The sequence below is a fragment of the Canariomyces notabilis genome, assembly GCF_033297395.1.
Source record: "Canariomyces notabilis strain CBS 508.74 unplaced genomic scaffold N656scaffold_4, whole genome shotgun sequence".
Lineage (NCBI taxonomy): Eukaryota > Fungi > Ascomycota > Sordariomycetes > Sordariales > Chaetomiaceae > Canariomyces > Canariomyces notabilis.
The window spans coordinates 1,345,118-1,368,029 of NW_027041826.1; the positions used below are offsets into that span (position 1 = coordinate 1,345,118).

The window sequence follows — 22,912 nt, forward strand, 5'->3', positions numbered from 1 at the left end:
GAATAACAAAGTCAACGTTGACTGGGTTGCCGGACTAAAATTCAGGGTCTAGGGCCAAGCTTCTCATAAATGGAGGACGATAATTACATAAACACACACAAAATCTTGTACTACGCTGTATTGCGCCTATCTACGGTGCGGTAATACGGCTGGTAAGATACATACAATGTGTGACGAAGTAATTTCGTATGGACTTGTATACAGTACATTACAGTACACTAACAGCGCCATCATCTCCCCCACCTTCGACTTGCTGCCTGGTCGTTATCCTTTCCCCACGCCTTGAAGCGCCTCAGCCTCGCCGAGCTTCTCGGGTTAACAGCCGCGTCAACTCCGCATCACCATTAACACTTTAAGAAGCTGCAAAGATGGCCAACTCTTTGCTGGCTTTTTTCACGTTGATGGACAATCAAGGCGGGGTGGTGGTAAAAGGTTGGTAATCATCAGAACTGTTTTTCACCGTGTCAAGTTGCAGTGCGCTGGGATCCCCCCCGCGCAAGGCCCCTAGATGAGAGTAAGTGATTGACCGGGAACTTTTGATGAATAGATGCGCCAAAGTTCGACCTCGACCTTTATATCCAGAATTACAAGGGTGAGTGCCATTCACAAGAGGCCCGCTAATCTAATCCTCTCTGACCGCATCCTAAAGGCCGCACCCGGTTCGATCGCCTGTTTCTTATCGGTCGCAGTTCAGTGCCGTTATGTGTCGATGCCTTGAAAGCCGCCATCGCGGAAGCTAAGCGGGGCCGTGACACGCAAAGGTACAAGGAAGCTGTTGAATGCCTACGAATTGCGGCACCTTCGGAGCCGGAGGCCAACCTTGACATGGCATGGCTCGACAACCAAGAGAGAGTCAATCAGATCGAGACAAACCGCTTGTTGACCGAGTTGAAGGGCTACAAGAACAACTTGATCAAGGAGAGCATCAGGGTAAGTTTTTTTCTTTAACATTCCGCAGGAATCCGGAAAACATCGCTGACAGCCCGTGGTCCTGCTACAGATGGGCAATGAAGATCTTGGCAAGCACTATGAGAGTATTGGCGACCTCAACGCCGCTGCCGAGGCATACTCCAAAATGAGGCCAGATGCAAGCACTGTCAAACAATTCATCGACGTGGGCAAACATCTAGTCCGTGTTTCGGTGCAACGGCGCGAATGGGGTATGGTCGGTGCCCACCTCAGCAAGATGGGAGGCGCTCAAAGTGCAGAGGATGAGAAGGCACTGCAACCATACGTCAAAATCGCTCAAGGTATTGCGCTCATCGGACAGGAGAAGTACCTGGCTGCGGCACACAGCTTCTTGGCGGCCGAGCCCACTGCCCCCAGCTCGACATACAGTGACCTTGCCAGTCCGAACGATGTTGCCATCTACGGGGGCCTCCTCGCCCTGGCATTCATGGACCGCACCGATCTCCAAAGCCAAGTGCTCGACAACCCCAGATTCCGAAGCTTCCTAGAACTGGAACCACATATCAGGCGCGCTATCGCACAGTTTGTTAGTGGCAGATACTCTGCGTGCATCGCCATCCTCGAGTCGTATCGGGCAGATTATCTTCTCGATATCTACCTGCAGAAGCACATTCCCCATATCTACGCCCAGATCCGGAGCAAATGCATTGTCCAATACCTAGTCCCGTTCTCGTGCGTCAGCTTAGAGACGATGACCAAAGCCTTCGGTATCCCGGACCAGCCCATCGAGGACGAGCTGGCCGAGATGATCCAGTCAGGCGCCCTTCAAGCCCGCATTAACACCATTGACAAGGTGATTCCATGTCTGACCCCGAGAAATAGTCGTCCGCCACTAACTTTTCTCAAGTACGTCACCACCAAAGCCACTAACTCAAGAGTACAAATGCAAGAGTCAGCGCTCCAAGCGGCCGAAAACTATGAGAGGCAGGCGCTGGATCGGCTTCGGAGAATTGGCCTCGCAGCAGCCGATCTTGAGCTCAAAGGCCCTAAGAAGATGGGGGGACATGGTTTTGCCAACCAGCCCGAATACTTGATGGAGGAGACACTGGGGTGATTACCGAATGGCAGGTTGATGGTATTCTGGTGGGTCTGCTTACAGCTGCATTGCATAGCGGAAAGGACAGAACGGGCTCGGCGTATGGATGCGGTTCGAGCGGTATGGATGGGAAGAGTGGCTCGGTGGCAAAGAAGGTAAAGGCGTACCGGGGCAGAGCACGGCTTTGTTGTGAAAACATCCGAGAACGAAGTCATCACCATCAGTATCAGCGGCTCAAGTCGTTTACAGACATAGAATGGCAACTGGTCTGGTGTTAGAACACGCTCAGTTCTTCAGGTCCGTAGATACGAGCCCAACCGTTGTCCTGCCATCAAGCATTCTTATTCGGGTATCACTAGGTTTGACTGCTCATTCCCTCCATCCACCATCCAGCGTTCATCCCATTAACTGACGGATATCCTCTGGGGGCCAGCGGACCTGAGCGAACGTCAAGCATCTCTTGATGCTTTGCAGGTACTTGCGCGTGACCTCGCTACCCATGATATGACCTCTCTCTCCGTCATGGAGCTTCTCGCGCGCGCTACGCTCATGGATACCCACCATGGTGACACCAATGGGCCACGCCGCCTTGCCAATACTCAAGCGCAGATACCCGTCGTTGGCGTCAACGTAGCGCCGTTCTTGCGCGGCCTTGACGATCTCGACGATCGCCTCGAGAATGCTCTCATCTAGGTCGCCCTGCTCAAACTTGCGAAAGAGCGGCCGCATAGTCTCTTTGCTCGACACCATCGCGTTGCGCGCGGCCTGGCCCGCGAACGTGTCGGCGTTGTTTTCGCGCACCAACGCCGCCTCCCACTCGCGTAGTACCATGTTGAAGTACGACGCCAGCTGCCGGAAAAGGAACCGCCGCGCCTTCTTGTCGGATGCAGGGGGCAGCTTGTCAGGGACCTTCATGTCCTTCTCCTCAACGGGAAGAAGCGTGGTAGCAATCGGCCCGGCCGCTGCCGCCGCCGCCGCTGCCGATCCCAACCTGACCAGCCTGCGGTACCGCCTCAACCGCGCCTCGTGGCCCTCGCCGAACAACACGGCCGGCTCCCCGAGCCCTCTCAGCTTAGCCAGTAGCTCCTCCTCGGGGATATCACCCTGTGCCCCTCCAGCCCCATCCAATTCCGCCCCCTCCTCATCATCGTAATCCTCATCCCTCTTTTGCCCCTGACCGTCGCCGTCCTTGTTCTGCTCAACCAGCTCGGGCAAGCCCAGTCTCTTCCTCCTCGCCCGCTCCTCCTCGGCCTCCTTGGCCTCCCGCCGCCGCCGAAGTTCCTCGGCCAGCCGCCGCTTCTTCTCCTCGCGCGCGCGCGCCTCCTCCGCGGCTTCCTCCTCCCGCTTGCGCTTGGCCGCCGCCTTGGCCGCCCGCTGCTCCTCGAGTGCCTTTTGCTCGGCTAGGTATGCTGCTTCACGCGCCTTTTCGGCTTCGCGCCGAGAGATGTATTTGGGCTGTGTGGTGGATGCGGATGGCGAGGAGGAGGTGGTGGTGGCGCCTTTGGCTTTGGCGATTTCTTTGGACATTAACGAGGCGAAGTCCATTTTCTAGGCGTTCGTTCCCCTTTTTGTACCTCGCGGGGTGGCTTCTGAAAGTCGCTGATCGGTGGTGGGTGGGTTAGTAGACCCGGTAAACTTGTTTGTCGTCGAGGTGGTGTAATACGCTGGTTTGTTCTACTTCGATGTTTTTGAACTTCAATTACAGGTGAGGTTGGAGATGGGTTGGGAAGTTACGGGTCGCTCCGTCAAGTGAGAAAGCGCCAAGGGCCTAACACCATGCACTCTCGCCCAATCAGGGAACGCCTGGCCCACTTTCGCGGTGGGCTGACGGGTCCACGCCCGGGCCAGGCTAGCACCTACACGATACGTACCGTAGCTTCCCTGGCATGTGTTAACGACTCGACATGATTCTCAAGAAACGACCACTGATAATATCAACTTCCCTTTTCAAGTTTTCAACCATCCTGGGCCTGAAGTGGATTCTTTAACTCCGTAGATCCTCCGTGGTGGGCTACACCTGTTTGGCGCCCGTGCCGCCTTCATTGATCCTGTGGCCCACCAAGTTGGCCAAAGACAGCCATGACGGCGGATGTCAGGCGAGATGAGGAGGCGCCGTTCCTCGTGAAGCTCTTTTATCGGACAGGCGCATTCCATAGGTTCGTTCCTGCCTTTACCGGGCCATCATATCAAGATGTTAACACCTCTTCAGACCTGATGAATTCGGCCCGGAGACCCAGCTCCCTTATATCTCCATTTACACCTGGAAGGACTGCTCGCTCAGAGAGTTTTCACACCACCTGCTCGGCGAGTCCCCTCCAGTCCTGCCAGACCCTGCAATCGGCACCCGTCTTTGCTTTCGCCTCATCTACGCCGATACGCGCGCTAGGATCGACCAGCCACCACGCTATGTAGCCAAGGACCTCGGCAGCATAGTGCTGGGTGGCGGAGGGCCGGGTGCGGGACCAGACGAGGGCGTCCCGGAGGGTAGTGTTGATGATGGCGACAGGACACTGGCTGACGGTCGGTTCATGACGGGCGACTTCATCAGCTGCGCCATTCTCCCGCCGGACGAACTCACAGGCGACGTGATGCCGGCGAGCAGCGCTAGGATCGGGCGCGGTGCTGGAGTGGGTGAGGCCAAGGGTGATATGGGCTCCGCGCCGCCGCCACCACAACGAAGCATGGATTATGGGCCGTCCAGTGGGTTTCGTGGTAGGGCGTTTAGAGGAAACTCCCGTGGCTATGGCCGTGGGGGAGGCTACTATGGTAGGGATGAACCTTCCGGGAGAGGGAACGGCCTGCCAGAAGGCGAGTGGAGGAGAGGAGACAGGCTACCAGATCTTCCTCAAGAACGGGGCCGGTGGGGGAGATGAGAACTCCAGGCCTTTCGTGGATCAGGAGACTCACTTATTATGGGGGTTATGCTGGGAATGGTCTTACGAGATCTGCTCTCGCGGACTTATGGGTCCTGTCGATGGCTTACTTCCACCGCCATGGCTATGTAGCGAGAGCTACTGTGGCATGATCAACCTTTACGACGAGGAGGCCGCCGAGTTGGTGGTGCTGGGGAAATTATAATCCACCACCTTAGAACCTGGGTGAAGGCAAGTTGACGTACCCATTTCCGGCTATCCAATCGCAAGCCGCGGGAAAGTCGGAAAACGACATAAAGAGCTCCCGTGCTGGACCCGGCGATGCTTCCTAGCTTATGGGGTTGGTTTTCGCTGAGGATAGCAACAAGCATATCCATCTAAGGAAACGTCAACATATCAGGCCACAATGCTTGGCCAGGAGTTAGTCGCAATGCTAGACACCAGTGCTTCGTAACAGCTTGGTATAAAGGATGAGTGTTGAATGAGCCAAATCTGGGACTCCCGCGCAGCATATGTACAACACTCATCCAACAAAGGGTATCGATCCTTCCCGGTCTTCCCCCTCAACGCTCAGAAATAATATCGCCTCTCCGCTTCGCCCGCAGGTCCCAGAGACCCTAAGAATCAGCCGTCCCAAGTCAGCGAGCCTCGTCCTCCAGCCGCACCACGCTACCCCTGAGGGGGTGATGGCTAAACTTACGTCTGTCTTATAGCCCAAGTACCCGATAATGCTCGGCACCACAAAGACGTACATGACGGTGATCCCCGCCGTCCGCCTCGTCCACCTGAAGTACTTGTAGCGGTTTGTGATCATGCCTGTACGCACGCATGGTTAGAAGCAGGGTCGACGACAATCGGCTCCGGGAATCTGAGTCGCAGAAGTGAAATGAAGCGGTTGGCTTTTTCGAAAAGAAAGGACGTACTCCCCAGGCGGACCAGGGCCGGGTCCATGGCCACCTCTGTAGACGTTGGATTAGCATACACAACAATGGACGTTCCTGCGCATTCCGATTATGAGCATACTGTAGTGTGGTAGTCCAGCCATCTTGGAATGATTTGATGACCGGCTTATTCCTTCGGTTCTGCGGATGGGACTTGTCAAGAGGTTGACGCTACGCTGAATTGGCGCAAGATCCAGATCAACGTGCGATTTCGAAGCTTCATCAATTGAGAGGTGCTTCCCGCCGTCAACCAACCATCTCTTGGCGCCAAGTCTTCGAGCAGTTACGTACTGAGGTCACGTGAAGATAAGCTATTAACGTCATGATACCGGTGCCTTACGGAAAATTACTCTGGTATCTTACCGTTTGCAACGATGATCCTCAGTCTTACAGGTTTGAGCGAGTTTCAATGAACTGATTCATGATGAGATACCTTATAGTGATAGTGATGCATGCGTCTCACATTCAAGGTTTAAACAAGCGAGAAATGGTCGCGTCATGTTGCATATACTGTACTATCTAACTTTCTATGCCTTAGAGTTCTTAGAGTTGTTCAAACTGCACAGTCGGCCACTCGGCCATATACCAATGTGTTTGTAACACTTTTATCTCTTTGATCTCCTTTTGATCGGGCTGGACCGCCTTCCCAGTCTCGCATCCACGTAAATGGTCTAAAGTTCCGGTCAGGAAATCGTCTGCTCTAGATAGGAAAGTCCAGGACCGAATGAACTGAGGTCTTAAACCAGTTCTGCTCCGGGGCTGATCCAGGCTCCTCCGAAAGGCGACAGCCGAGGCACGCTATCCAATATCAAGACCTTCCCCGCTAACACACTGGCACACGCGACCGTCCTCGTTCCCTTATACCGCTCACCGAGTCTCCCAACCTGAATAACTTCAAATAGCAATCTTAAGATTCTCTCTGACAATGACAGGGGAAGCACAAGTCAAGCTCCATTGGTGCGAACCCCTAGCCCTGCAAAGTCCTGTTCACTGTCGCTGACATCATTATCAGGCTCAATGGATCCCGAGCGCAGAGCATACTATGGCTTCTCGAGGAGCTCGAGATTCCTTATGAACTCGATATCCACCACCGTCAGAAGGACATGCTAGCCCCGCCCGAGCTCAGGAAGCTCCATCCACTCGGCAAATCCCCGTTGGTCTCGATCACGACGCCTGGGGCTACGGAGCCGTTTGTTCTCGCAGAAAGCGGCTTCATTGTGCAGTACCTGTGCGACCACTTTCCAAAGGGCAAAGCACTCGTCCCTCAACGCTGGAAAGACGGCCAGGAGAACAAGCTCGGTGGCGAGACGGAGGAGTGGATGCGGTATCAGTACCTGCTGTACTATATCGAGGGCAGTTTCATGTTCACGCTGGTGTTGCACTTCATCCTCAGCGGTAAGCAGGTTCTCACACGGGTCACAGAAGTGTCGCATTCGGGGCCACTGACATGTTGCCGACAGGCCTCAAGGGACCCAACGTTCCGTTCTTTATCCGACCGGTCACCTCATTCATTGCAAACCAAATGATCGCCATGGTCGTTATTCCGAATATGAAGCGGCATTTTGGTATGATGGAGCAGTATCTTGCCAAGTCACCCAAGGGCGGCAAGTACATGTGTGGTCCGAGCCTCACCGGCGCCGACATCTTGCTCGGTTACCCACTCTTAGCTGGGAAGGACGGTGCATTCGACGCCATGGCCACGTGGGAGAAGGGGTCTTTCAAGGAGACGTTCCCGAATCTCCATGCCTACATGGGACGACTCTCGGAAGAAGCCGGTTGGAAGAAATCTGTGGCCAAGATCGAATCGATTGAGGGTAGCTTTTCGATCTTGCCAGCCACCACCAAGCTCTAATGTGCTTGAGGTGGCCCAGGGTTGATTCCTGTTGGCCAATTTGACCTCCTGGTGGCAGATGACAAGTTATTGCTATGTAGGTCCAAAATCTCCCCCGGAAATTGCAGTCCCCACAGGAGGAAATTGCCTGCCCACAGGACATTCTCTCCCCACAATTGTTAGTGCAAATTCATCTTTGCAATTCTCAACTTCAAAACCACACTCAAAAATCATTCAAAACAAATGCATTTCGCAACGTTTTCATCCATATATTCACTCTAACTCGAAGCCCTAACCGCTAACCCTAATCCTAACCGCTAACCCTAACCTAGCCCAGTTTCTTGCGTGTGTCTCGCGTGGAGTGTGTGCAGGTGGGAGCAATAACAGTGGAAAGGTGGCTCGGGGGTGGGTACGTGTCCAGATCGGGAAGAGTGGAGGCGTGGCGTTTTGGACCTCGATAGCAAAAGGCAGATGACACCCAAGCTCAAAAGCTTGATGTTGGAGGGGCGGTCTGACCCAAGCAGCCGGAGGCGCAGGAGGCGGGGCAGCCGGAGCCTCGGACTGCACGAAGTCCTTCATAGAAGCATCCAATTTTTTTGCGGTAAGCTTGTTAAGTGCCAAGCGTTTTGAAACGGGCCAATTGGGCTTCTAGACCCATGACGTCAAAGCACAAGTGACGGAGGGAAAACAATCCATTCAATTGCATTGAAATGGACGCCATGCGAGCTGCAAAGAACACCTGCCTATCAACGCTGGTTGATTCTAGTGTAGGCATCAGCATTCAAATGCGCGATCTTTTAGTGGGAGCCAGAGATCAGGGCGCTCCTCATTGGGGTTGCAGCGCCCCAACGGGGCAGTGTCCATGCCCATGTCCCTGTATCGTATTACCAACAAGGGCCGCGATGGATGACAGGCCTGGCAAGGCTCCAGATCCTCCGAAGCACCCGGCCTCGGGTCGTTGAGAAATGAGGACCCCGTTGCCCGTTATCAGCCTCCTGTCAGCTTACTGCATCATCCAAATCTAAAATACCAAGGATCTCGTCTGATCTCTTTCCGCGGAAACTCTCCGAATGTTTATTGTTTTGGTGATTTCTGGCGAACATCTGCGGCTTCAGGGAAGGAGCGAAAGCTGCAAGCACTAACACCAGCACTTTCAAAGTTCCGAGAACGCCGAAGCTGAATGCTCAAAACACCCTGGAAGCTGCTTGGGGTCTCTTGGTTACTGGTTACATCGAGATTAATAAGCCGATCGACGACGATGAGCTTGGGAGATTCTGGTTGCACCAACAATTTACAATGATCGTGTCTTCAGCATCTACATCTTACTCCAGCATGGCGGAAGCAGTCTCTCTTGCCAGCACTGTACCCCGAGCAGGCGATGCATCTCTCCCGGGAGACCAGCAGCCTTCACCAACTCGATCAGATGGCTCTGAAGATGACGAGTACGAGGTCGATCAAGATGACGCCCAGTCGTTCATGCAGCCAGCAATCAGCCCGTTAGCAACTCTGCTTACATCTCCCACAGTTCCAGCGGCTGACAAGGCTGCGGTTCTGGATGACGAGCCTGACAAGGGCGTTTTTGAAGGGCCGGAAAATGAGCAGTCCGGCCCGCAATTGCCCAAGGGCAATGCTCTCGGCCTTCCTACGGCGACTACACACTCGTCTGGACATGCTTCAACGCCTCAGTATTCCACGGTTCGGCTTCCTGCACCATGGCAGGCCGGGCCGAAGCAATTGGTGATCACTGAACCAGGCCGGCTTAAGCTACCCACGACCCCTGAGACGCAGACCCGGTCGAGACATCAACGTTCATTCTCAGTCGGCGAGAATGCACTGAGGAGGTTGTCAAGGGCCTTGCCCTCCATCTCGATCCCACACGGCCTTATTCTCAGCATCCCCACGCCAAGTTTCTTCTCATCTAGCTCCCTCTCCTCTCACAAAAACGGCCCACCGCCCTCATCTCGAACGCCAGCAGCACCCTTACTTATAGAGTCATCAGCTCTTGAACCCTTTTCTGACCTGGTTACTCCACGAAAGCAGGGAACCTCTGGGTCCCATAAGCTCCGGAAAACGACATCAGACGAATCTCTCCTCTATCACACATTATCTCGAGTTTCCTCTCTAGGGGACGATGAACGCTTCGCCCATGTTCGAGAGCCAGTGAATGTACGAATCAAGGCCATCATGGACAGCTTCGATGGGCCTTCATTCAAGTTCCCACAGATGACGAGTACGCCACTCCCACCCGCCATATCCGGTAGTTAGGTGCTGACCAGGTTAGATCTGCTCAACACCCCTCTGAAGAAATCAGCAACTGAGCCAATGCCGAGATTTGATCGGCCGGGTGCCGTGCTGAGCGGCCAACGCGTTGGCCAAGATCCGCTCGACTCGGTTCTGGACTCACTAACAGGAGACATCGTGATAATGGGAGGATATCGCGGCTCCATTCTGCGATCAGCAAAAGCCCCTCACAGGCAGCTATGGGTTCCCGTCAAGGTTCAGCTGGGGGTTCGCAAGGTCAACCTAGAAGTCGGATTGGATCCCGCCGACGAGGAGAGCATGGAGAAACACATTATTCCTGGCGGAATGCTCCAGAACATCGGCCCAGTTGACATCTCGAGGCGGCTGTTCAAGAAGCTGAGGGATTGCAAAAACGCCCGGACCGGTAAACTGAGAGTTCACGACTATGGCTACGACTGGCGGCTCAGCCCGCACCGTTTATCCCGCAAACTAGTCGAGTTCCTCGAGAAGCTTCCCTCGAACCAACCAAACGTTCCGCAGGAGCAGCGAGGTGCTCTGGTTATCGCCCACAGCTTGGGCGGGCTCATCAGCCGGCACGCGGTGAACCAGCGGCCGGATCTTTTCTCCGGCGTTCTATATGCCGGCGTGCCACAGCGGTGCATTAACATTCTCGGACCGCTCCGCAACGGCGACGCCGTCCTCTTGAATGAGAAGCTTCTCAGTGCGCAGGTTAACTTCTCCCTTCGGACCACGTTTGTCTTCCTCCCCGAGGACGGTTTCTGCTTCGTAGACAAGGTCACAAAGGAAGAGTACAAAGTTGATTTTTACAACGTCGACGACTGGATCAAGTATCGCTGGTGCCCGTGCGTCTCGGGGCCTGCTCTTCCGGCCCTCTCCAGAAGCAACGGGCCCTTTGGCTCCTTTCTCAGCCTATCCGATTCCCTCTCGAGCTTGCCCCTCCGCAGCCGGAGCGGAAGCGGCCAGAACAAGAGAATGTCTATGGCCGCCGAGGGCTTGCACGGCATCACCGCCGCCGCCACCAAAGATAGAAGCCTCGCGCCGCAGATGAACAGCAGCTCCTCCACTTCCCCATCGACTTCCCCCTACTTACGCCTCACCAGCAACAACAACAGCACCTGGAGCAGCGCTGCGGCAAAAACAACAACGGCCACAAAGACGGCCACCGAGGAGGCGGCACGCGCGCGCAACATCGCATACCTGGCGCGGACGCTGGCGGAAACCAAGCGGTTCCGGGCCGAGCTGGCGCACCGCAAGGAGCACCAGGAGGCCAACGCCTACCCGCCGCTGGCCGTCATGTACGCCAAGGACATACCCACGACGTACGCGGCGAGCGTGGCGGGCCGCGAGGGCATCGCGTGCGCCGACGCGTACGACGACCTGCTCTTCCGCAGCGGCGACGGCGTCGTCCTCGCCCGCGAGGCCATGCTCCCCCCGGGTTACGAGCTCGTCCGCGACGGCAGGATTTGCACCGACCGTGGGCATATTACCATGCTGGGCGACTTGGCGGGTGTTGGGAGGGCGCTTGAGGCGCTGGTCAGAGGTCGTAGGAAGGGGATTGGTTTGGGAGTTGGGAGGGGTTAGATTAGGGGATACATACTGGAAGGTTGCCGTTGATTTGGGTTTGGCGTTGGGGTAGGAGTGAGAGAGGGGTTCAGAGTGGGAGAGGCGGTTCAAACTTTCAAGTGGGTGGAGGAGGTTGCAGCGTGCTGTATCGATACCCATCAATCAATCAATAGATTACAGGAATACAACTGACTGAGCTCATCTCACTCGGTGACTCGACACTCGCAGTGCCAGGGGGTAGAGTTCCCCATACTCGTCAGAACTTCATAATCGCGACCTGCCCCACCACTCCGTGGACAGGTCGCGATTATGAAGCCCTGACGAGTACTTCGTACTTTGTTTGCACTACCGTCAATTCCGGGACGAAGACGATCGACTTCCAATTGCAACCTTGACGTCTGCTCTTCCGGTTGATACGCTTTGCGATGCCGATCTAAGATTCGGTCATGCAGCTTGGGCGTTTACACTTGTAGAGTCGGGTGCCCCCCCCCCGATTCGGGTCAGATGCGGGATGGAAGCGCCAAACAAACGAGCTCGGCAAAGGGGAGTCGCCGGCAGGGCTTCTGCATCACCATTGGTCCTCCGTGAGATATGCTTAAGCGCCTGGTGGGGCTGCCGAGATCCGTGCTCGAAGGCACACACATTCCCCACCTTTTCCGTTTCCTTTTTCACATCATCGGCCGGCCAATCCGTGTACTATTTCTAGGTCCTGGTCTGCTGGCTCTCGGAAACGGAAGAGCACTATCACCAAGGGAGGGTAGCGGCAGCGCGATATCGTGCAGGTAGATGCACATTTCCTAGCCTTTGTTGCTACGATCTTTCGCTTGCACGCTTTGCTTAACCGCCCGGCTGTCGACCTGCTGGTTAGCGCACAGCATTGAAGTCGACACTGGTTGAGATGGTACTGGTAAGAATGGACGAGGTATTAGAATGTCCAGATCTGGCCCTTGAGGGCATTCCTTCTCCTCTTACCCTTTTCTTTAGTCAGTGGCTCGTTGTTCTTCAACTCCAGTGTTCTTTCCTCTTTCCTCTTTCCTCTTTTCTTTTTTCCTCCATTTCCTCTTCCGTTTGGTGTTCCCCAAGGTCTCCTTGAGCGAACCCCTATCTCTATTAATCCCGTGTCTCCCTCGGTTCTACTCCTTTCCAAGCAGCGCTTGGTCATCTTCGGTGCTTGTCTCCTACAACGAAACATCAAAAATGGAGAAGAATTCGGGCTCCCATGGCTCCGTATCCGAATTCGAAGCCCAGTCTCAAGACGTCCATCTTCAGTCCAAAATGAAGACCCTCCGCATGGTCGACACCGCGCGGGTAGGCGCAACAGCACTGGCGCTCCTCATGAGCTTGACCGTCCTTGGAGTCTCCGCCAACACACTCCGTGTCTACAATGACACACATGTCTCATCCGATTTCTTGCTGCCGCTCTGGCCAGACGAGTTCAACATCGGCCCCACGGTGGCCCTCGTGATCGGGAGCGCAATTGTTATGGTCGCCCATGTTGTCGGCCTTTTGTTTAGTCAGCTGCGCTTTGTGAGTCTGATCCCCTGCTGGTTCCCCTTTTGTCTCACCACACGCAAAAGCTAACCCTCCTGCAACAGCTCCGTGCGAGGGCTGCAGCTCACACCTCTACCACCATCATCTGCCCCGTCCTCGGTCTTGCCGGCGCCCTTATCTCGGTCATCTTCTTCTATGCTGTCAACGCCTCGGACACGGTCGACACATTCCTCTCGTGGACGTGCCGGTGGCGGGATATCCCCATGTCCCAGCAGCCGTATTGGGGAACGCTCTGCGAGCAGAGCCATGCCGGTTTGGATATGTCCATCGCTCTCATTCCTGTTGAGGTGGTAATCCTGGGGCTAGCTGCGTTTCAGTGGAAGACGGAGAAGTATGTTAACAACTACCTGGGGGCGAGGAAGAGCCCCGCGCTGTCTTGAAATGGGCCAGGAAGGCTCGGGAATGGGTGGGATCTGCCGGTTGGTAATATTGACGGTGCCCGCGGCATCAAGTTGGCCTATACTGGTCTATTTGCCCCGTGGACGATACGTGTTCTCATATCGCATTGATGGCCGATGATAAGGCCGGCCGGTTATCTGTAATATCATATTTATGGCGCAATTTCGAAGTACAGATCGGGATCGAGTCCCACGGGAACATCAAGCCCTGATGATGGTCAAGGAGGCCTTGCGGCTGCATCCTCATGTCCAAATATGAACGAGCTGCAGATGTCTATCTCAACTGCCTATCTGTTAAAGCTTACCCGCGCTTCCCGAGACCGGGATAGAACTTCTTTAAGGACTCCTGCACTAGTTAGCTCACCTCGGTAGGTATGCTATGGCAAAGGATATAGCTAATCGGGTGTCACCTATGTAGGTATCTGATTCAGCTCGGGTTTCGAGCTGAGCATACCAACTTAAGATGGAAGGGGGCTTACGTGACTGTGAGCCAATGGTTACCTGTACCGTATTTCGGTACTTGCAGGCAGCGACAACCGTCTCGCACAATGCCAGTGATGCCTGACGCACCAACCTTCTGTCAGCCCTGAGCCCGGTGCATCCAAGATCTCTACGCCGTTTATTCAGTCGGTACGGTCCGGACTCCAGGGTATTCTATTGAACAGTCAGTCAAAAATCAAGCTACAGATTTCAGTAGCTTCGAAGCATGTCCTCGCTGACTATCGACAGATAAAGGAACACGGCCCGTTCCCTCCCTCCGTCACGAACAGAAGCCCACGTCTTGACATAGTTTCGAGTGGAAGCGCAGGCCGAGGACGCAGACAATCAACCGCATTCATCCTGGCCAACAAGACAATATCTTAAGTTCTGAACAGGTATGACACCGTATTGTTTACTGTTACGAGCCCTAACTAGTAAGTCGCCGCAGGGTCTGTCTGCAACTGCCAAAAGCCATGGTCGCAGGCGAGCACGAGAGCCTTGAGGACCCCCCGCAGCCGAGACTTGGTCCGTCACCGGAACGAGTGAGCGTACCTTCCGGGTCGCTCGAGGCCAAAGATGTCCCATCTTTGGTTTCAGAGATGCGAAAGGAGCTTTGGAGCAACGCTTATAGTCGCCTTGTAGAGGAGGCGCCTGACCTTGTTGATGCGTTTGAGAGAATTTTGTCTGCCCAGCTCCGCGGACTTGAATTGAGCTCCGCGTCCCTCGCATCCCAAACAAACGACATTGATCGTGACGACCCGGAGGAAAGGCTATCGCAGTTTAGGCATATCGCCGAGAGGGGACTTCTAGGACTACGAACACGGAGTCTAGCTGATCATGGTATCAAAGAAGCAAATAAGGCACGATGGCTTGTAAGCGAAATCATCGACAAGGCGCTTGCGGCGGCTCGAGAGCTTGCTACCCCATGGGTTGGCATATACCTTGGTCTAGAGGTACTTCAATATCGCCTGGATCGCTTTTTGAAATCGGACTAATAGTTGCTAGGCGCTATTGGACTCGGGCCTTGTCGATGGAGTTAAACGTCCAGGGCTCGCCCACGATATCTCAAAAACAGAGTTCTACTGGAACCTGCCAGTGCTCTTCCTCAATGAGTACTGGACTCGCCCACTGACCCGAGAGAATCGAAGGGTACAACAGAACAAGGTCATCGAATCATGTGTGACAATCTTGTCGTCCCAGATGATGACGATCTGCTCGTACACCAAATCTCGACAGCCGGATGTCGACTTCTTGCGGAATTTACCTCAAATCTGCAACTGGAAACACGTTAGTGTCGACTTCAGAGGCCACATACAAGACCTACTGGAACATCACTGGTGGTCCATCACCAACCGTTTGGGAAAAAACTATATCCAAGGTCTTACTAATAAGGCGATGTCGAAAGAGATCATGCTTCGTCAGCTGCATTCGGAGAAATTTTCCTTTGTGTGTGCCGCCTGCGGAAACCTCGACTCAGACAATTGGGGGGACAAGTTTTACACAACGTGCATTGTGGATGTACAAAATGGCTCTTACGACTGTCCTGCATGCGAAGTTCTTATCAAAGGGACGACACATTTTGTGAAACCTCTGGATGAGACAGCAAAGCTAACTCTATACGCTCACAAAGATGGCTCCCTAAAGGTTGAATACCATTGGGGTTCCCTTAATACAGAAGACGCCCGACGTTTTGAATTCTTTACTGAAGAAGGTATGTCCGAAACGTCTCTCTTGCTGGCAGCCGCGACGCAGCTTAACCCTCGACGGTCGAAACTTCCCAAATTCCTATACACATTTCTTACTATCGATGTTAGGTCTCCCAAAGCCTTGGCCAGTCATTGGGTATTCACGCATGATGAAGTCGATAACCCTAAGCAGGAGCGCTCAGCTTGTATCACGATGGTTCCGCCATTGTCTTGCAGAACATCGACTTTGCAAACGACCAAGACAAAACCTGCCAACTAGGGTTCTGTATGTGGGCAGCGAACATCGCGAGCCACGCCTTGTTGAAATCCACAATGAAGAAGCCCAGTATACTGCTCTGAGTCATTGCTGGGGTGGAATGCAGCATATCCACCTAACGACCACCCGACAAACATTGGAGGACCGAAGAGAATCCATTCCACTGACTACTCTGCCCCGGACTTTTAGAGACGCTGTCCTCTTGACCAGAATGATCGGTATTGAGTACATCTGGATAGACTCGTTGTGTATCATTCAAGACGACGACGAAGACTGGGCGAGGGAATCCGCACGCATGGCTGAAGTATATCAAAACGCTGCCCTCACAATCTCGGCAGACGGTGCTGCAAATGACTCGGAAGGCTTGTTTGAGCCAAGCAGGAAACGTTCCGTGGAGGAAAGCCGAATACAGGCTAGCCATCCAGCAGATTCGGCTCCGGTTTACGTGCGCAAAACAACCCTCAGACCGTTCGGTGATTACGTACATGTTATAACCCATAGATCTGACCAACCTTTGCGTCGTCGTGGCTGGACTCTCCAGGAGTGGTTGCTGTCAGCGAGGGTTGTGCACTTTTACAACGGACGAGATCCTCTGGGAATGCAACGACCTCCAACTTTGCGAGTGCCAAGTTACCTCTCAATCGCCAACCATATGGGAAGGCCAGCATATTCGGTATCTAGCAAAGGCCGATTACTACCATAAAGGTGATGAGGCCAGAAACCGTGGATACTTTCGATGGCGAGAGGTGGTAGAGGAGTTTTGCCGGAGACAACTCACGAAGCAGACGGACAGGCTCCCGGCACTTTCTGGTGTAGCGGCATTCAGCAAAGCTAATGCTAAGGTAGACTACATTGCCGGACTCTGGAAATCCGAGCTCCCAGACGCATTGGTATGGCGGGCCGTTGGGGCGACCAAGAATACTGGCAATTCCTTCAGTGACAGCAAAGAAATGCTTGACGCAGCACATGGGCGCGAGACAACACGTCACGAGAAATATTATGCCCCATCCTGGTCATGGGCTTCAATCGATGGACCTATTTGTTTTGAAACAATGGCAAGCAGTGAATGGCCCAACAGGTTTCCTATCGAATGCAAGGTCCTCGAACTTTCCAGCACCCTAGCGACGAGCAACCCCTTTGGAGCGCTGAGAATAGCTTCATCAAAATCAGTGGAGGCGTTGGAATGTTGTCCAAGAACGCGATGCGAATGGGCGGTTGGGTCTACAGGGGAGATGAGCCCGAGAGTGACGATTTGAGGTGCCAAATTGATCTATCTATTGATGTCGACGCCTTGATCTCCGAAGTCAGGTCGGCGGATGAGATCCCCTTCATGGCCATCAAGCGGGTGACTGTCAATGTGGATGAAACATACGGCATAGCGCTCGAACCAGTGGACGAAGCAAGCAGCACTTTTACGCGTGTAGGTTTGGTGTTGATAATAGTCAGGACGGGCTCGAAGCCCAATGACGATGCCCGCCACGACCATTCAAGGGAACTGTGGATACTGGAAAAGTTTGGGATTTCGGAACGGACCATTACTATTATATAGATGCTTACTACTAGTAGTACCGAATCGGCACTTGCTCTTTTTTTGTAGTCATGCTCAGGGACGCCGCTTTGACTATTGCTGACTTGAATAGTAAGAGAGAGACAACTAGCGGAACGTCGAGCCCCCGGCCTGCCCCAAGTCCCCCCGATATTACTAAAGAACCTGTGACAGACTACTATGTAGTAAGGTAGCTACGTCAATCGTGTCACGTAGACACAGCTACTGCGATCAGTAGTAACACAAGGTAGTACTCGCCATGATCTCGCCTAGATGTACTGCAATGATACGTAACTGAGGGTAATTTAGGTCTCCCAAGGGCCTTCGGCCGAGTGGCAAGGCATACGGAGACTGCTGACTTAGTAAAACAACAGAATTAGAGGTTATAAAAACCTTCGAGGCGGATCTGATTCGCCACATTCTACTAGAAGAACGAACAGGTAAAGGCAAGTCCTAGCAACCTGTGAAAAGAACATTCTACTAGTATATTTGAGTTGTCAATCTATCTACAGTACCTCCCAGTAGTCGTATCCTCTATGATGCTTGACTAAGTTAGTAGTACCTAGGCGGCTAGAAATTACATCAACCCATATCGGGGTCTGGACGGGGCAGGCAGGAACAAAAATTGAAATACTTTGCTGATAATTGCGCGAGTATAGTCTTCGATCGAGAAGATTGACGAGTGATATGATGTAACGAGTCTGATGAGATGCAAATACATTCGGTTGACCAGACAACCTCAAGTGTGACATGGGAAAAAGAAATGGCATAAAGCTCAGGCGAGAAGGCCACCGTTCTTTGCGGACAGTCCGAAGACTGGACTCGAACTGGTGACCTCCCCGCCCTACGAAACCGTGCATAAAGATTTCATAGTTAGCTGGATATCCACTCGGCCACAGGACCAAGATCCTGTGGTGAGGCTAACTTGCTTTACCTCGGACGAAACGATGGCTATATACCCTTCCACCCTCGTTGCCCCGGGCTACCCCCTCCATGCCACCCAAGCCATGCGCCCCTGCTCCAGCTCCTCCTGCGTCACCAAACTCAAGTCCCAATCCCAACTGCCAGCAACCATACTTCCCTACCTCCAATATCCATCCTCTCCTTTCATCCCATCTACTGCTTCCGACGGGGACGAATCTCATACATACCGTATGTATATGCTGGATCATACATGGGATATAGATCGAATTACGCTTTAAACCCTTTAGCAATCCAACTATGGACCCAAACCTATGCAATCATACACAACATAACGCCAATTGCCCCGGCTTATGTACAGCATTTCTTCATGAAACCGAAAAGGAGAACAATATCGACCCCCCACACAGCCGGCCCCCGCCGAACAGCTACAGATACTTCTTCGGCGACGCCCGTTTCCGCTTGTAAAACATGTACGCCCCCACGAGCAGCGCGTTGCCGCAGAGGACGACGAGGATGAGCTTGGTATGGCCCTGCTTGGTGTGCGTCTTGACGTGGTCGGCCAGGGTCTCGTGCTTATCGCTGACGTGGTACTTGATGGCGTTCTCCGAGTCACGCAGGCGGCCTGAGAGTTCAGACCGCATGGAACGCATCTCGCGCTCAATGTCGCCCAGACGGTGCTCGAGCGCGTCCAACTTGTCGAGCCGCGACAGCATGCCCTTGAGCTCGCCCAGCATGATTGACACCTCCTCGTGCCGCTGCTCACCTGTGCCCAGCCCCTGCGAGTACACCCGGAAGATGTTGGACAGGTGGTGGTTGATGTTCTGAAGGCGGGTGTGCAGGTCCGCGAACTGCGCCTTGGAGCTGGTGATTTGGTCCGCGTCCTGGTCGGGGATCACGTTGTCATAGGGGTCCTCCACCACGGCCTGGCCCCCCCGCCCAAATGTCATTCGCTGCTGCTTGTTGTTGTTGGCGTCACCTCCCGCCGGAGGGGCCGCGGCCGCCGCATCGTGATGGCTTCCGTAGTTCTCGTGGGTATTCTCCGTGAGCACGACCAGCTTGAAGACCTCGAACGAGTCCGGGTTGTCGGCCGAGGCGGCGCTGATGCCAAAGTTGTAACCGCTAGGCAGGCGAATCTTGTCGCTCTCGAAACAGGGGCGCCCGGCGACCTCAACGCTGAACTTGTGTTCGTTGTGACGCAGCTTAATTTGCGTTGGGCGGCCCAGGTTACGGTACGCGAATCTACAGTGGCCAAACGAGAGACTGTCGACGTTGTGGTGCGATTTGAAGTCGATCGTTCCGTCGTTCAGGAAGCCACGCATCATGCCTCCAGACCCGCTGTACTGATCAACCACCAGCGCCAGACCTTCAAACCTGCCAGCCGTGTAGATGCTGCTCGACCCAATGGCGTGCGCACCGTCCCTCACCAGCCATATGTTGAAGTTGCCTCCCGCCCGTTCGGGGCCATTCGCGCGGAACTCAACATCTGCGATCCATGACTGATGCTGAAGCGGCCTGTCCGCCCACACAGCGCCACGTTGGTTCCCTGGCGCTACAGGCGTGAGGATGACCTTGTTGGAAAGCAATTCGGGAAGGTTAGGCCGGCCTTGGAGGGAGAAGTTGGGGATTGACTGTGTCCCCTCGGGGCTTATCCTGAAGATTGGGTGCACATCAGCGTCTCCGGTCGTCCGGTGAGAAGGTGGGACAATGCACGTACCTGCTGCCATAACCGAAACTGAGCTCATTGACGAGATACTGAGCCTGTGCTTGGGCCAAGCCAACCACGAGCGCAGCGAAGCTCGATGGCAGGCGCATTTTCGGCGGGCAGTCTGATGGTTGCCAGTTTGTCAAACGAGGACAATTGGCAAGGATCTCGGCCCAAGAAACAAACGGGAAACACAGAAAAAGAACGAAAGCAAGTATTAGTAGCTAATGAGCGACGGGGTTCCGGTTCTAGTTTCCGGCAGATTGTGACCAAATTGCTTGCTTCGCCGGACCGAACGCGTTGAGGACACTTTGCAGCTCCGTCGCCGGCAGGTTATCCGTATCTGCGGCTGGCCAATGTGGAGAAGAGACCAAACACCAGACCACAATACCGGGAGCTGATGTCTGCTACCTAAAGAGCAGGTGAATAGCTTGTAAATCAGCGAGATTTTGAACAAAACCAGCAAAATTAGAAGCAGTACACTAAGGACCCGTCCGCCGAGGTGTCTGAGAACCAGCTTCTTTTCATTACATTGTGTTCGAGTCTCAGGCTGAAGTGCTGCTAACAAAGAGGTAGGCTAACTGCTAAGTTATCCTCAAACGCAAGGACCCCTGTCCCGAGGTTTGTTGGCGGAAGCTGAGCGTTGGAGACAGGGGTCTTGCACTAGCGCGGTTTCTCCACAAGGTCTGTGAGGAGCATCGTGGCTTGCACTGTCGGTGGCGCGGTGATTGGCCCCTGTGCTGTGGATTCACTGGATTGGCAGTGGCTGACTGCACACATTGCCCCACTAAAAAGCTTCCTGTCCAAAATGCCCAGCACATCCTCAAATGAACTTCATCTGAGCACCCGACTGGTATCGTACACCACTACCTTAGTAATTTCATGGGATGCATCTTGCAGTCTATGGCAGCCCAGAGTCGCCGCAATGGGTGACATATACCCCTCGCTCTTGCAATGCGCGATAGTGGCCGCTGCATTCAAAGTCCTCCTTTTCCCGGCCTAGTGAGCTTCCCCTCGGCTGCCTGCTGACTCCTTTTCCGACGAGGCATAAGTTCCGCACTGACACTGCGCACGACAGCAGATCGACCGACTTCGAAGTCCATCGCAACTGGCTTGCCATCACCCATAGCTTGCCGCTGTGGGAGTGGTACTACGAAAAGACATCAGAATGGACTCTCGACTACCCGCCCTTCTTTGCCTACTTCGAATGGGTTCTGTCGCACGTCGCAAGGCTGGCCGACCCGGCCATGCTCAAGGTGTACAATCTCGAGTACGATAGCTGGCAGACAATATACTTTCAGAGGCTTACCGTCATCATCATGGAGCTCCTCTTAGTCTACGCGCTTCAGATGTACGTGTAGCTGCCATCACCCGGCTTGCGGCGTGCAACGTATACTGTCCAATACTAATGGGCTCCACCCTAGGTTCGTGGACTCGGCGCAAGGGGCATCCAAACGGGCTGCACAAGCGGCTGCCATCTCCATCCTGCTCTCGCCAGGCCTGCTCATCATTGACCACATCCATTTCCAGTACAATGGCTGCATGTACGGCATACTCATCGCGTCACTGGTTCTCGCGCGGCAAAAGTCGTCGCTACTGCTGAGCGGCCTCGTGTTTGCCGCGCTGCTGTGCATGAAGCACATCTATTTGTACCTCGCCCCGGCCTACTTCGTCTTTCTCCTCAGGGCCTACTGTCTCTCGCCGAAGTCGATCTTCCGGATCCAGTTTCTCAATTGCTTGAAGCTGGGTGGCGGGATCGCGGCCATCTTGGGCACAGCCTTTGGTCCATTCGCGCTGAAGGGCCAGATACCGCAAATAATGAGCCGCCTCTTTCCCTTTTCGCGCGGGCTCTGTCATGCCTACTGGGCTCCCAACGTTTGGGCCATGTACTCCTTTGTGGACCGTGTCTTGATTCTCGTGGCGCCGAGGATCGGTCTGCCAGTGAAGGAGGGAGCATTGCAGAGCGTGACGCGCGGCCTCGTCGGGGACACTGCCTTTGCGGTGCTCCCAGACATCACGCCGCGTATGTGCTTTGCCTTGACGCTGGTTTTCCAGGCCATTCCGCTGCTTAAGCTCTTCTTCCAGCCGACGTGGGACAACTTTATCGGGACCGTCACGCTTTGTGGATTCGCCTCGTTCCTGTTTGGCTGGCACGTTCACGAAAAGGCGGTTCTCCTGGTCATCATCCCCTTCAGCCTCATCGCTCTCAAGGACCGGCGACATCTGAGCGCATTCCGACCTCTTGCGGTAGCAGGCCACGTGTCGCTGTTCCCCCTGTTGTTTACTCCGGCAGAGTTTCCCATCAAGACGGTCTACACGGTGTTGTGGCTGATTTTATTTCTTATGGTCTTCGACCGCCTGGCGCCCGCATCGAGCCGGGCCCGATTCTTTCTGTTCGATCGCTTCAGCACGCTCTACATCACCGTCAGTATTCCGCTCATCGTGTACTGCTCGCTGATGCATGGAGTTGTATTTGGAAAGAGCTACGAGTTCCTGCCGTTGATGTTTACTAGCTCGTACTCGGCAATAGGGGTAGTCGGCAGCTGGGTGGGTTTCATGGTCGTTTATTTCACATCATAGCAAAATAGCAACCGACTGCAGTATGTAGACAAATCTGGCCAGAGCGAACTTCACCCATCGCCTTGCAGAACCAGCCATCAGTTGGAGGTTTTGGTTCTGCCTACCTTACCTTGATGTGTTTCTGTCGTTGTCTGATTGGTTGATCCTCGGGTAAGGCGGTAGGACCCACAGACTTTTGCAGCAGGTACTCCGTACGGAGTAACGTATGTACTTCGTACCGGTACCTAACATACAAAAATATTTCTTCAGGGACGGAACACCCACCTTTGCCTCAATCAGACGGACCTAAGCATC

The 22,912-nt window shown here is 54.1% G+C and overlaps 10 protein-coding genes across 10 annotated transcripts; 7 read left to right on the forward strand and 3 right to left on the reverse strand.

Moving 5' to 3' along the window:
* Positions 1-110: 110 nt before the first annotated feature.
* Positions 111-2,212, forward strand: N656DRAFT_500225 (PCI-domain-containing protein). The gene is made up of 4 exons (XM_064809848.1): positions 111-432; positions 548-592; positions 650-930; positions 1,001-2,212. Exons 1-4 carry the CDS (start codon positions 369-371, stop codon positions 2,021-2,023), a joined length of 1,413 nt encoding a protein of 470 aa, XP_064672946.1. The 5' UTR covers positions 111-368; the 3' UTR covers positions 2,024-2,212.
* A 189-nt stretch (positions 2,213-2,401) lies between these two features.
* N656DRAFT_748538 (uncharacterized protein) lies at positions 2,402-3,783 on the reverse strand (the record flags this gene model as incomplete). The annotated part of the gene is made up of 1 exon (XM_064812956.1): positions 2,402-3,783. The coding sequence occupies exon 1, from the start codon at positions 3,548-3,550 to the stop codon at positions 2,402-2,404; it is 1,149 nt and encodes a 382-aa protein (XP_064672947.1). The 5' UTR covers positions 3,551-3,783.
* A 301-nt stretch (positions 3,784-4,084) lies between these two features.
* N656DRAFT_748541 (uncharacterized protein) lies at positions 4,085-5,324 on the forward strand (the record flags this gene model as incomplete). Its single annotated transcript, XM_064812957.1, has 2 exons — positions 4,085-4,161; positions 4,215-5,324. 2 exons carry the CDS (start codon positions 4,085-4,087, stop codon positions 4,876-4,878), a joined length of 741 nt encoding a protein of 246 aa, XP_064672948.1. The 3' UTR covers positions 4,879-5,324.
* Positions 5,105-5,990, reverse strand: N656DRAFT_776499 (uncharacterized protein). Its single transcript, XM_064814646.1, has 4 exons — positions 5,902-5,990; positions 5,802-5,837; positions 5,579-5,694; positions 5,105-5,495 (listed from the first exon to the last, which is right to left on the reverse strand). Exons 1-4 carry the CDS (start codon positions 5,921-5,923, stop codon positions 5,442-5,444), a joined length of 228 nt encoding a protein of 75 aa, XP_064672949.1. The 5' UTR covers positions 5,924-5,990; the 3' UTR covers positions 5,105-5,441.
* Positions 5,991-6,744: 754 nt separating this feature from the next.
* Positions 6,745-7,671, forward strand: N656DRAFT_766606 (uncharacterized protein; the record flags this gene model as incomplete). Its single annotated transcript, XM_064813492.1, has 3 exons — positions 6,745-6,776; positions 6,832-7,214; positions 7,280-7,671. 3 exons carry the CDS (start codon positions 6,745-6,747, stop codon positions 7,669-7,671), a joined length of 807 nt encoding a protein of 268 aa, XP_064672950.1.
* A 1,311-nt stretch (positions 7,672-8,982) lies between these two features.
* Positions 8,983-11,493, forward strand: N656DRAFT_704082 (uncharacterized protein; the record flags this gene model as incomplete). Its single annotated transcript, XM_064811151.1, has 2 exons — positions 8,983-9,880; positions 9,932-11,493. 2 exons carry the CDS (start codon positions 8,983-8,985, stop codon positions 11,491-11,493), a joined length of 2,460 nt encoding a protein of 819 aa, XP_064672951.1.
* Positions 11,494-12,672: 1,179 nt separating this feature from the next.
* Positions 12,673-13,406, forward strand: N656DRAFT_766608 (uncharacterized protein; the record flags this gene model as incomplete). Its single annotated transcript, XM_064813493.1, has 2 exons — positions 12,673-13,002; positions 13,071-13,406. The coding sequence occupies 2 exons, from the start codon at positions 12,673-12,675 to the stop codon at positions 13,404-13,406; spliced, it is 666 nt and encodes a 221-aa protein (XP_064672952.1).
* Positions 13,407-13,929: 523 nt separating this feature from the next.
* On the forward strand, positions 13,930-16,751 carry N656DRAFT_500474 (HET-domain-containing protein). The gene is made up of 4 exons (XM_064809849.1): positions 13,930-14,088; positions 14,154-14,857; positions 14,910-15,615; positions 15,719-16,751. The coding sequence occupies exons 2-4, from the start codon at positions 14,378-14,380 to the stop codon at positions 16,567-16,569; spliced, it is 2,037 nt and encodes a 678-aa protein (XP_064672953.1). The 5' UTR covers positions 13,930-14,088; positions 14,154-14,377; the 3' UTR covers positions 16,570-16,751.
* A 1,765-nt stretch (positions 16,752-18,516) lies between these two features.
* Positions 18,517-20,611, reverse strand: N656DRAFT_500571 (concanavalin A-like lectin/glucanase). The gene is made up of 2 exons (XM_064809850.1): positions 20,051-20,611; positions 18,517-19,986 (listed from the first exon to the last, which is right to left on the reverse strand). The coding sequence occupies exons 1-2, from the start codon at positions 20,146-20,148 to the stop codon at positions 18,762-18,764; spliced, it is 1,323 nt and encodes a 440-aa protein (XP_064672954.1). The 5' UTR covers positions 20,149-20,611; the 3' UTR covers positions 18,517-18,761.
* A 352-nt stretch (positions 20,612-20,963) lies between these two features.
* On the forward strand, positions 20,964-22,618 carry N656DRAFT_703391 (glycosyltransferase family 57 protein; the record flags this gene model as incomplete). The annotated part of the gene is made up of 3 exons (XM_064811098.1): positions 20,964-21,040; positions 21,117-21,389; positions 21,463-22,618. The coding sequence occupies 3 exons, from the start codon at positions 20,964-20,966 to the stop codon at positions 22,616-22,618; spliced, it is 1,506 nt and encodes a 501-aa protein (XP_064672955.1).
* Positions 22,619-22,912: the final 294 nt, after the last annotated feature.

Excerpts from the sequence above, each read along its gene's own strand:
- N656DRAFT_500225 (XM_064809848.1), top strand. The coding sequence starts at position 369 with ATGGCCAACTCTTTGCTGGCTTTTTTCACGTTGATGGACAATCAAGGC. Across the intron at positions 433-547 it reads AGGCGGGGTGGTGGTAAAAG|ATGCGCCAAAGTTCGACCTC; the intron begins GTTGGTAATCAT and ends TTTGATGAATAG. Across the intron at positions 593-649 it reads TTATATCCAGAATTACAAGG|GCCGCACCCGGTTCGATCGC; the intron begins GTGAGTGCCATT and ends CGCATCCTAAAG.
- N656DRAFT_500474 (XM_064809849.1), top strand. The coding sequence starts at position 14,378 with ATGGTCGCAGGCGAGCACGAGAGCCTTGAGGACCCCCCGCAGCCGAGA. Across the intron at positions 14,858-14,909 it reads GCATATACCTTGGTCTAGAG|GCGCTATTGGACTCGGGCCT; the intron begins GTACTTCAATAT and ends AATAGTTGCTAG. Across the intron at positions 15,616-15,718 it reads TGAATTCTTTACTGAAGAAG|GTCTCCCAAAGCCTTGGCCA; the intron begins GTATGTCCGAAA and ends TATCGATGTTAG.
- N656DRAFT_500571 (XM_064809850.1), bottom strand. The coding sequence starts at position 20,148 with ATGCGCCTGCCATCGAGCTTCGCTGCGCTCGTGGTTGGCTTGGCCCAA. Across the intron at positions 19,987-20,050 it reads AGTTTCGGTTATGGCAGCAG|GATAAGCCCCGAGGGGACAC; the intron begins GTACGTGCATTG and ends CCCAATCTTCAG.
- N656DRAFT_776499 (XM_064814646.1), bottom strand. The coding sequence starts at position 5,923 with ATGGCTGGACTACCACACTACA. Across the intron at positions 5,695-5,801 it reads GGCCCTGGTCCGCCTGGGGA|GCATGATCACAAACCGCTAC; the intron begins GTACGTCCTTTC and ends GCGTGCGTACAG. Across the intron at positions 5,496-5,578 it reads ACTTGGGCTATAAGACAGAC|GGTCTCTGGGACCTGCGGGC; the intron begins GTAAGTTTAGCC and ends GCTGATTCTTAG.